The sequence below is a fragment of the Gymnoscopelus braueri genome (assembly GCF_963280865.1).
Source record: "Gymnoscopelus braueri genome assembly, chromosome: 23".
Classification (NCBI taxonomy): domain Eukaryota; kingdom Metazoa; phylum Chordata; class Actinopteri; order Myctophiformes; family Myctophidae; genus Gymnoscopelus; species Gymnoscopelus braueri.
This window is the reverse complement of record NC_137625.1, coordinates 41912576-41924164: the sequence shown is the minus strand read 5'-3', so window position 1 is coordinate 41924164 and position 11589 is coordinate 41912576. Positions and strand designations below refer to the sequence as shown.

Below are 11589 nucleotides of genomic sequence, written 5' to 3'. Positions count from 1 at the left end.
GGCAGCACCCTTTTATGTATTCAGAGATGTTTATTTAGGCTTTATGTAACTTACAAAACAATTTGAAGAGTATATTTTTATATGCGGTAAATATGGCACTTTATGTCATTTATAGTCGGGAAAGGACGGTCGCTATTTACAATCGTTTATCTTTTTTCTGTCATTGTACTCAGTTTTTGAGAGCCACAAATTATTTTGAATTTCTGTCTCTGATCGAAGTTCCTAAATTGTACATAATCCATGTGTTCTATACAAGTAGCCCTCATTGTCCATCTCGATATGATCCTTAACGGTTCCAGAGTACCGTTGGTGAAACATCAAGTGCGGGAAAGAATTTTGTGACGGTTGTAAATCAAGTAAATAAATGGATGCTATACGGAGATGTCGCAACTGGTGTTTCCACAACTACTAATGTGCAACTTTAGATTGTAAGGGATTCAGTGTTTACAGTTGTCTTATTAGTGCTTGCAGTAACTACAAATAGTAGCTCATTGCTTTCTGAAAGCATAGTCCTAACATGGAAAATGAACTGCAACTCAAAGCTTATTTCATGAATGATTTTTCAAGCTGGATCAGTAGTGCTGAAGTGGTCATATCTTTAGTGACGCAACCAAACTCTGTGCATCGCTTACAACAATTGACAAGTTGTTTTTTTCTTCTTTTTTGTTGCCAATAAAATCTGAGCATCCTTTTTCCGTCTCTGTGGTTTTGTGTGCCATTTGCCATTAACTCTACTGGGTAGCAGTGTGGCTTACTGGTTATAGGGTTACAGAGATTCTGACTGGACAACCTATGTTTAGGGCCTCCAAAACAACATTAATAACCTGCCGTGTGTCTTTGAGTCAGACCACTGAAGCCAACCTGCTCACACATTATGCTTAAAAGCCCTTGAAAGATAAACCCTCATCCTTTATTTAACGAGACAAGAAAAAACACAACAAGACATCTCATATCTCACACAGGAACACTTTATTCAGTGGACTATAAACACCTTCTTACAAAGATGAGGCATGTGTACAGTACAGAAGGTTTACACCTGGTCAAGCTTTCGTTAAAGGGAGATGACAGCGGACTCATGAGGCAACACTCACTTATACAGCGTGGCTGGGGGCCTGTCTGACTGCATCTAGTGGCGGTGAAATGCTGATATGGTAGACAGAAGCACCTATGTTGGACTTGACGTGGGGGTATGATGATGTGCCGGGGGGGGGGGGGGGGGGAGTTGAATAGTCAGCCTCTGCCACCTCATTCAGCCTGGCTGACTCTCGACAGCTTTTTTTTTTTTTTTTTTTTTCCAGCATAGGGGAGGGGTGGGGAGGGGAGGGGGTGTTTGAAAAGCATTGCAGCCAGCTAGCCGAGCGCGAGTAACAGCCTGTTTTGTTAGCTGTCTGAAATCCTCGGGACCGGAACCGCGTAAGCTCAACTCACTATGCCGGCGGATTGAGCCCCCAGAGTCGAGGGCGATTGTTTCAATACATTTTGTCATTAAAAATCGGGTGGCAGTGCAAACAGGGTGGAGAGGGGTGTGGGCTAGGCCCCGCAAAGCACCGTATTGTTGAGGTGTCAGGACCGCTCAGGCTTATCCAGCCACGGGAGGAGGAGGCGGCGGCGGAGGGTGGAGGGTGGGGTTTTTGGGTGGATGTCATTCTGCAAACTAATGCTTCTGGTCTGGTTCACGCTCTCACTCAGCCGCTCATTCACTCATCAGACAGCGGTTAGTCGGTGTGTACGCGTTCCGAACCGTCTGCTGGTACGGGACTCGCCACCGGTGAGCGGCGGATGGAGCACCTGCGCGTGCACGCACCAAAGCGCACGCACACAGGCACCAACACATACACTCAGGAGCTGCCATGCTTTAAGATGCATAGTTTGTTTTGGTTTTTTAAAGATAAGAATGAGCAATCTGCCACTCTCTCCCTAAGTGTTTTTTTGAGGTTTGGTTAGTTTATTGAGACAGACAGTCTCATAATAATAATAATAATAATAATAATAATAATAATAATAACTTATACAGCGCTTTTCTAAGTTACAAAACAGAAGCAAAATGAAAACAACTTTATTAGGAAAAAACAGTAGGAAAATGTATGCCTATTTATCCATTGTACGATGGATTTTTTTCGTACGACTATACGACAATAAACCAGGCCTATACATGGGTCCATAGAACCTAAAACTAGTGAATTTAAACTTCTAATAAGGTCTACTCTTCATTTGATAGTTATACTTTAAATACAGTTTACTTATCTGTAACTACCCTTAAATAACTACCCAAATACACAGGGGGTGCTGGATGATAGAGAAAAAGCGCATACTCATAAACTAAATTTACAGTAATGCGTCTTTCACATCTTCTCAGGTCTGCGCAACGAAGCAACATTTCTCTATTCTTTTATTTCACATTTGTCAGAATGGACTTAGTGACTTCTTGGTAACTGAGGTGGGGGGATACATTACATCTCAGTCTTTTTTAGTATAAAGAGGCATAATCCTCTTAAAAGTAAATAAAGCAAAAGCAAGTGGTGCTATGGTGAAAGGCTCATGTTGCGAACCATGTTTCCGAGTGGAAACACATAGCATAAGTATTCATTACTGCATGGCATCAGTATTGCTTTTAGTCAAAAGTTAAGACCCTGTATATTTCAGAGAGTGATTACTAGAATCACTCGCTACATAGTTTGTTAGCATTGGGTTAGAACTGTGTTTACCTCAACTCATCACAACGCTGACAATAATGGCAACAACATGCAATTATAACTAACTTACAATACGTCACATTTGGTTTGGTCAGTGACTTTTTCACCTCATGTGAGACTAAAGAGGAAGTTTGTGTTGTCCAGCATTGTTTACAAATGAACAATTGCATCAGTGACAGTATCATGTTTAGCGAATGGTTAGGACCCCTTCTATATCAGTAATCACTTACAAAGTAGTTTGAAGCGGACAGTACAGTGGAACCGGACAGTATCGGGTATTCCGCAAGCCGTCATACTCCTGACAATGGCATTCCATTGTGTTCTGGTTTATGTTTAGCAATTGGGGTTGAATGATTACATCATGTTTGGGTCATTCACTGTCGTGTTGGTGACTGCACAGTGCACTAGCTCCCAACATGGAGTCCGGGGACCTCCAGAGTTCCTTGAGGAGGATCCAGGGGGTCCTCAGCTAAATGACTGATAACTCTGTAACTCTGATAGTGCTAAATTAATACTAAGGATTGTACAGTGTAGAATTGGGTGCCAGAGATAACATACAGTGTGTGTGTGTGTGTGTGTGTGTGTGTGTGTGTGTGTGTGTGTGTGTGTGTGTGTGTGTGTGTGTGTCTGAAGATCTAGGATTAAAGGACCTCATCAGTATTCCTGAAGGGTCAAAAGGCAGGAGACTGCGGTGCTCGTTGTTTTGGGATTAGACCACACTTTATCAGCCGTATCAAAAGGTAACAGCGTGGGGCTGGCTTTGTTTTCCATGCTCTTCATTTCCCAGGCTTAGGTCGAGACAAAACCTCAGCTCCTTGTCTCTTGACCCCCTTTTCAAAAGGCAGCTTTTGTATTTGTACCGAGGGGATGACCCTATGTGGGTTTTTACATACCAAACAAACCCCTAGCCCCGTCGTATAAGCGTAGGAGAGCAAGAGAGGTCACTAATGCTCTTGCCTCTGGTCAAGACTTAAGCCCTATTTCAAAAACAGCCATTTCTGAAAATGTCTGAAAATGTTCATGCTCAAAATAGGGACGACAGGTTAGAAGTGGTTAACTGCAAGAGTGATTTTTAACTAGCTTCACAGGCTGCATGACTATCAGTAATTTGTTAGTAAGATTTTTTTTTATAGCTACAGTACATGTGCACATGCACGCACATGCGCTAGCTCTCTCTCACAAACACACACACACACACACACACACACACTAAGAATGTCTAAATAATTTGATGTCGATGCATTATTGTCGTTGCCTTTCCTATCTCCCTGGTTTAAGGTCCTTACACATGAGGGTGTTTTTCTTTTCTTTTGCTAATAATTCTTCCGAAAATATATCTTTTCGAAGGGTTGTTTGTTATTTACATTCACACGGAACACAAATCTTACATGGTGAAAAAGCGAGATTATTATTAACACATTTTATCTAATGTAACTACAGTATGCATATTTTGATGCAAAATATTCGACGACGCATTTTCTGATCGTTTTTTCATCACGCTCCCAGTGTGTAAATAGACTTTACTGACAATGAAGTCACTAACCTAATGCTATCTATAAAGCATTGGTTCTCAAAGTGGGGTCCAAGGACCCCTGGTGGGGGTACCAGGGGGTCCCCAGCAAAATTAGTTAATATAGCGTGACAATAATTTTAACCTTTTATACTTTGTCTATTGAAAAATAGCAGATCTACAAGCTCATAGTGCGGCACCGAGTGCTGCGCTATGAGCTTGCAGATCTGCTAGTTTTGAAAAATCGTGAAAATGTGTGCAAACCATTGAATATATGTTTTTTTTAAGCAGACATTTGTAACTCAAATCTTTGCTTCTGGGGGTCCCTGCAACGAAATATTTGAGAAGGGGGTCCGTGGCCACATACATATCATTTTGGGGGTCCTTGACATGTTTGAGAACCACTGCTATAAAGGAGGGCTCGCAACTCTTCTTGCTTGCTCTGAAGGTTTATTCAACGCACTAAATTGACCTTCTGTATTTGACGGTTGGGCACGGCACCAAAGAAAGGGGGACTATGTGCATAAGGCTAAGCTAACGCTAACCAAGAGAACCTGCTCGGTGTAGCGGCCTGGTCTCTCCTGTTCGCTCCGCCGGACACGGCTTCCTCAGGAGTCTTTTGTCACGGGTTTGAGCAGCAGGGCGCCGTCCCGCTCCTCCACCCGGAAGCCCAGGTCCAGCAGGGCGGAGTAGTCGGCCGTGCCCCGCCGTTCCAGCCCCGACACCAGCTGCTGGTTCTCGGGGTTCTGTTCCAGGAGGTTCCGGATGGCGAATATGGCCCACTGGCTGATGACTGGGGAGGAGGCGTGTGTTAAGAAATAAGGTTTCAAATGTGTTGGCTTTCAAATGATATATATATATATATATATATATATATATATATATTTATTTATTTCAAGATTAATTTTTGGGCTTTTTTATGCCTTTATTGATAGGATAGTAAGTTGACAGGAACTGGAGAGAGAGATGGGGAGTGACATGACATCACGAGATCGGGACTCGAACCCACGACGCGCTGTCAGGGCCTAGGTGCCCGGAACGCTACGCCAGCGGTCCGAGCCCAATGATATTATCTTGAACTGGGTTTTGTGTGTGTGTGGTGGGGGGGGGGGGACTTTTTATTCATTCTATACTTACTCTTCTTCACAAAACAAACAATTTAAGACATTCAAATGTATGTCAAATGCTTGACTCAGCAGCAGTCAAGACGTCTATAAGAGGGTCGGGTCAGTGCGTCTGGAGCTAATTTCACAAAATGCCCGAACGATCAAGCGCCAAATTTCTTGGGAGCTCATAGCTCACAGCGTGGAACTCATATAGGTCGCTTCATTTCGGCACGGAAAACCATCATAGTACTAAGTACAATTCAGAATAACATTCCGATTTTTTATTTGAGCTAAAAAGCATTTTTTTATACTTTGGTTATTCAAAAATAGCAGATCTATAAGCTCGTAGCGCAGCACTCGGTGCATTTTTGAGAAATCGTGAAAATGTGTGCAAATCTTTGAATATATATTGTTTTAAAGCGAACATTTGTAACTCAAATCTTTGCTTCTGGGGGGTCCCTGGAACAAAATATTTTGAGATCCATAGGTCCGTAGGCCAAATACATATCATTTTGCTGTCCTTGACATGAAAAAGTTTGAGAACCACTGACATAGAAACTTAGGATTTAGAAGACATTTGTAGAATGCCTATTTTCTTTTCTATCCTCATTCCCACCTTTTCTCCCAAACAGGAACGGATGCTGACAACTTCCTGAGAGAGACAGAGAGAGAGTGTGTGTGTGTGTGTGTGTGTGTGTGTGTGTGTGTGTGTGTGTGTGTGTGTGTGGTGGGGGGGTCATGGGGACACAGGCAGGCTCAGATTAATGGCTCATCCTCCCTGTGAAAAGACAGGCTGGCACGGTGCCCTCGTCTCAGCTAGCTAATACAGACCGGCAGTTGGATCCCCGGTTAGGGGGCTGGGGTGGAGGGGGGGGGGAGGTTGTGTGTGTGTGTGTGTGTGTGTGTGTGTGTGTGTGTGTGTGTGTGTGTGTGTGTGTGTGTGTGTGTGTGTGTGTGTGTGTGTGTGTGTGTGTTTGGGTGGGTGGGTAGGTTGGGTGGATGGGCCTGAGAGGCACAGCGGAGGGGAGGGGGCTAATCTAGAATGGTCGTTGTGCCAATACAGTATGCGAGCGATCCTTTAACCACTTAAAGGGATAGTTCACCCAAAATAAATATTTTTTTCTATCGATTAGTCACCCCATGGAGACTTGAATTCATGGATATTTTTTTTGTTTTTGTCGCATTCCTAAGCCAATAAACTTGATGACCAGCGGACAGGTAGGCAGCGGTTCCGGTAGGAGACACAAAGGAGACTCTTTGTGTCTCCTACCGGAACCGCTGCCGGTCATCAAATTATTGGCTTAGGAATGCGACAAAAACTAAAAAATATCCATGAATTCAAGTCTCCATGGGGTGACTAATCGATTGGAAAAAGTCATTTTGGGGTTGAACTATCCCTTTAAGCCCTATTTTATTATTTTTTCCCCTATCCACAAGTTTCCTAGGGTGTGTGGGCATCACTTCCTGTCGATTCCATTGGATATCATTGGATTTCAATGGATTTCATTGGATCAAATCGACAGGAAGTGATGCCCACACACCCTAGGAAACTTGTGGATAATGACATGGCCAAAATAGGGACACCAGGATGAATGTGGTTAAAGGACTATACCGATGTCAAAACATGCTACTGTATAACAGCGTCAGTCATATATTGTACATAAACATACAAACAACAAATAAACAACTTAGTTTCATAGATTTCATGCATGTTTACAGTTGTCTGGAACCATCTATAAATCTCCATATATGTCCGCCTGTCTGTATGTCTCTTGTATGCCCATATATGGAAATCTCTATGTCTGTCTGTCTGTCTAGTGTCACTTGTATGCCCATATATGGAGATCCCTGTTGTCATCAACATGAGGTCATAGTACTGACGTCATAGACTGGCCTCCAAGTACTATAATAATGGGTACTGCACAAAGTACTCACAACAAGTACATGTTGCTATTTCAGTCGTTCTTGACAACTTGTCAAGGACCCCCATAATAATGATATGCATTTGGCAGCGGACCCCCATCTCAAAATATTTAGTTCCAGCCCAGGGACCCCCAGAAGCAAAGATTTTAGTTACAAATGTTCGGTTTAAAAAAATATATATATATATATATATATATATATATATATATATATATATATTCAAAGATTTTCGCGATTTTTCCAAAAATAGCAGATCTACAAGAGCTTGTAGATCTGCTATTTTTCAATAGCCAAAGAAATCTACAAGTGACACAGATGCGTTCCCGGTCTTAATGGGTTAAACAAGTTTCAAGTCTCTGCAAGTTGATCTTTGCACCAAGATGAAAGGAATCCAAAGGCTTCCTTGTAAAATCCTTTGGGAAATATCTGTTTGTCAAATGAAAAGTTCTTCACATGAGCAGACTCTCGTGTTAGAGCGCCACCCCCAGGCTCAGTGAACAAAAAAGGATACAGGGATTATTGCTGTCTATGCTGCAGTTGTCCAGGATGAGTGCTATCCCTTCCAGCTCTCTCACCTGAGGACAAAAAAAAACACACAAAGAAAACACATCATGAGTTTTGACATCTCTACATAGACTGCCTAATAAGCCATAATCTACCCTGAAGCTGGGTATTGTTTTAATGCACTTTGGATAGTAAGACCATCCTCCCGTCAAAGTGTGCCTTACCTTGTACACATGGATTAAAGCTAAATAAAATCTCACCACTGAAAAATAAAGTTGTTGATGCGCTCAAGTCGACCATACCCAAAAAAAGGATAGTTATATTGTATTTTAAAACAAATGCCAGACACCAGAGGGTTAACCTTTGCTTTTATGAAATATCTGAGGATTTTCTTGAAGATTGAACATGTATTCTATTGCTAGTTTGACCACTTCAAATACTCTTTAATCTTAAAATAACGAATAACCGAAAATAGGCAGATCTACAAGCTTAGATAATCTACAAGCTTGTAGATCTGCCTATTTTCGGTGCATGTCACGGTGCAATGTTCCATAGAACATTGGTTCTCAAAGTGGGGTCCGGGGACCCCCAGGGGTCCATGGAAGGGTTCCAGGGGGTCCCCAGCAAAATGTGTTACCCTGGTTATTTAAAAATAGCAGATCTACAAGCTCACAGTGCGTCACTTCGTGCCCTCGCTGCGAGCTTGTACATCTGCTATTTCTGAAAATGTTTGAAAATGTTTTGTGTCACAATTTTAAACACAAATCTTCTCTTCTGGGGGTCCTTGGCACAAAACGTTTTCAGACGGGGGTCCGCGGCCAAATATGTATCAATTTGGGGGTCCTTGGCACGGAAAGGTTTGAGAACTACTGCCATAGAAGACATGCTGACTTGGAATCCAAATGACTGAAACCAGTGGTGGTGGCTGAGAACTTTAATCCATGTGTACACTCCCAGTTAACCCCATTAAGGCCTGAGTCCAATTCTTAAAACTAGATGATGCGGCCCTCACATCTAGGCCCGATCCGAGGTTGGTCCAGACAGAGTCCAAAACTCATCCTCTTCCCAAAACATTTCGTGTCATCCCTTCTAAATAGTCAATTTCCTCCTCATCCTTCAATGGTGTGGTTTGAAGATTAATAGTTTTCTTTTCCGTGACATGGCTCTGTAAGAGATATTTATGAACCAGGGTGGCGACCTTTGCTGGCCTAGTCACTCTGCACACACGTCATGCAAAGTCCGGCCCCTCTGGCCTCTCCTCTCTGCTTTGCGGCCCTAACCTCTAGTCCCAACCTCCCAACCTCCCAACCTCGGTCATGTGATAAAGAGGTCAGACTTCCTGTATCTGGTTGCTATGGCAACCTGCCAGATCAGGCTGAGGGTCTGATAGGCAAATCAGAGAATCAATCAAGCCGAGAGTCCGATCACTGATCGAGGTGGGGTAAGATGCCTAAATAATAGCCATAGCTCTGATCAACAGTTTGTGGCGGGTCTTGGAGACATGTGGAGTGATCCTGGGCTTGCGAATCCCGGACGAACTTTCTGAGCTTTTGTCAATTATAGTAGTAAGATGTTTTCTAAATCTTAACAGTTTTCTTTAAAAAAAAATTTTTTAATCACGATTTAAAAAAAATAGCAGATCTACAAGCTCATAGCGTGGCACTCGGTGCCGCGCTATGAGCTTGTAGAGCTGCTATTTTTGAATAGCCAAAGAAATCTAAAGTGACACAAATGCGTTTGAGGTCTTAATGCTTAAACGTTTAATTTCAATACCACTGCACTAGACCATTGGTTCTCAAGGTGGGGTCCAGGGACCCCCAGGGGTCTTTGGGGGGGGTACCAGGGGGTCCCCGGCAAAATTAGTTAATATAGCGTCACAATAATTTTAACCTTTAATACTTTGGCTATTCAAAAATAGTAGATCTACAAGCTCAGAGCTTGTAGATCTGCCATTTTTGAAAAATCTTGAACATTTGTGCAAAACTTTTAATATATATTGTCTAAAGCCAATATTTGTAACTCAAATCTTTGCTTCTGGGGGGGGGTCCCTGGAACAAAATATTTGAGAAGGGGGTCAAAAACATATCATTTTGGGGGTCCTTGACATGAAAGTTTGAGGATCACCGCCCTGGACAACCCTCTCACCCCACATGCCCCCAAATCCTTCAGCAACATTTTCAACTCCTACCTGCTCACTCATGGGTGAATCACGCTGAATAATGCCGTCCACTAAATGCTTCAATGTAAATACAGTTTAACAGCCTTATGTAACCTAAATCCATAAGGAACGGGGTGGTCATTACGCTGCTTGCGGACACTCTTAGCATTCACTCTCTCAGCTGGCCAAAACCACCAGAACTGCCCACTCACGGCACCCTAAGACCACAAGGCCTGAATATGATCCAGTGGTGAAATGGGGGGGTACTTTAAACTATACGACATGCCTTTACAACCAGGGACCGTGCAACGCTATGTCAACCACATCACACGTACGTTGTGAGACTGAGAACATGAAATTATGCTGGAGGAGGTAGGTGGGTTTGTAGATCCAGGGGAACTCAGTGGGGGAATATATACTCAACCACTTAAAAGAGCCTAAATTATACTTTGAAAACATTTCAAAAGGTAGCAAATCTTCAAGCTCACAACACATAGACTCGTTGTGAGCTTGCAGATTTGCTATTTTTGCTATATGATGGTTTTATTTTGACATTTTTGAACATTTGTGAGCATTTTCAGGCATTCGCCAAATTAACAGTGGTGTGAAGTAACTAAGTACATTAACTCAAGTACTGTACAGTACAATTTTGAGGTATTTTTACTTTACTGGAATATTTCCAATTTTCAGTACTTTTACTTCTACTCCACTACATCTCAGAGGAAAATATTGTACTTTTACTCCACTACAATTATTTGAAAACTTTAGTTACTAGTTACTTTGTAGATTTGTATTATTATTACAAAACATACATTAACCACTTCAGCCGTATATACATTTCGGCCATTTGAAAATAGCAGATCTACAAGCTCACAATGCGTTGCGATGAGCTTGTAGATCTGCTATTTTCTGGTGCAGATTTTTATACATTTGAAAACATTTTGATACCAATACTTTTTTAATTTTACTCAAGAAAATGTTTACATTGCAGTGATTGACTTTTACTTAAGTAAAACATTTGAGTACTTTTTCCACCACTGCAAATTAGGGATGCCCGGTTAGAAAGTGATTAAGCGCCAACGACAACATGGACAACAATTAAAGATGTGTGTGTGTGTGTGTGTGTGTGTGTGTGTGTGTACACGTATGGGGGGGAGGCACGGGCACACTGAATTCAAATCGTATATACACACACATGCGCAGCGCACACATGCGCAGCGCACACACATGCGCAGCGCACACACGTGCGCGTCTTAAATTTCAAACGTGTCCCGAAGGTGAACAGCAAAAACGACATCGGTTTACGGGAAGAGATCCTCATGGTTGAAAACGGATCCGGGGGTGATTGCTGACCACCGGCAGACCGCAGATCAGCGTCCGTAAATATTATGAGAGGGCCAGCCCGGGGTGGCCGTCCCACAAGCATTCCTCAGATCTGTTTTTATTAAGTGGGATTGGGGTCTACGCTGAAAGGCAGTGATGCGCGCTGTCTCCTGCTGTCTCACTCTCATCCCTGCTTATTATCTAATGGGTTGCTTTATGTTACAGTGAGAGGCGATGATAGATGGTGAAAGAGAAGGAACTCCTGATAATATGGCCCGGTGATTGGAGGGAATTTAACCCGTTCAAGCCGGGAACGCATCAGTGTAACTTTACACATCGGTGTTTACTTTAAGTACACTTTATCCATTATTT

At 42.6% G+C, this 11589-nt stretch overlaps 1 protein-coding gene across 1 annotated transcript in view; it reads right to left on the bottom strand.

Annotated features, from left to right (window-relative positions):
• Window positions 1-2041: 2041 nt before the first annotated feature.
• atxn10 (ataxin 10) overlaps window positions 2042-11589 on the bottom strand; it is a 29742-nt gene continuing 20194 nt past the window's right edge. Inside the window, exons 10-11 of the mRNA XM_080421729.1 lie at window positions 7744-7807; window positions 2042-4996 (exon numbers count right to left, since the gene is read on the bottom strand). Of these exons, the coding sequence (XP_080277855.1) occupies window positions 4812-4996; window positions 7744-7807 (249 nt within the window). The 3' untranslated portion in view covers window positions 2042-4811. The remainder of the gene's footprint in view (window positions 4997-7743; window positions 7808-11589) is intronic.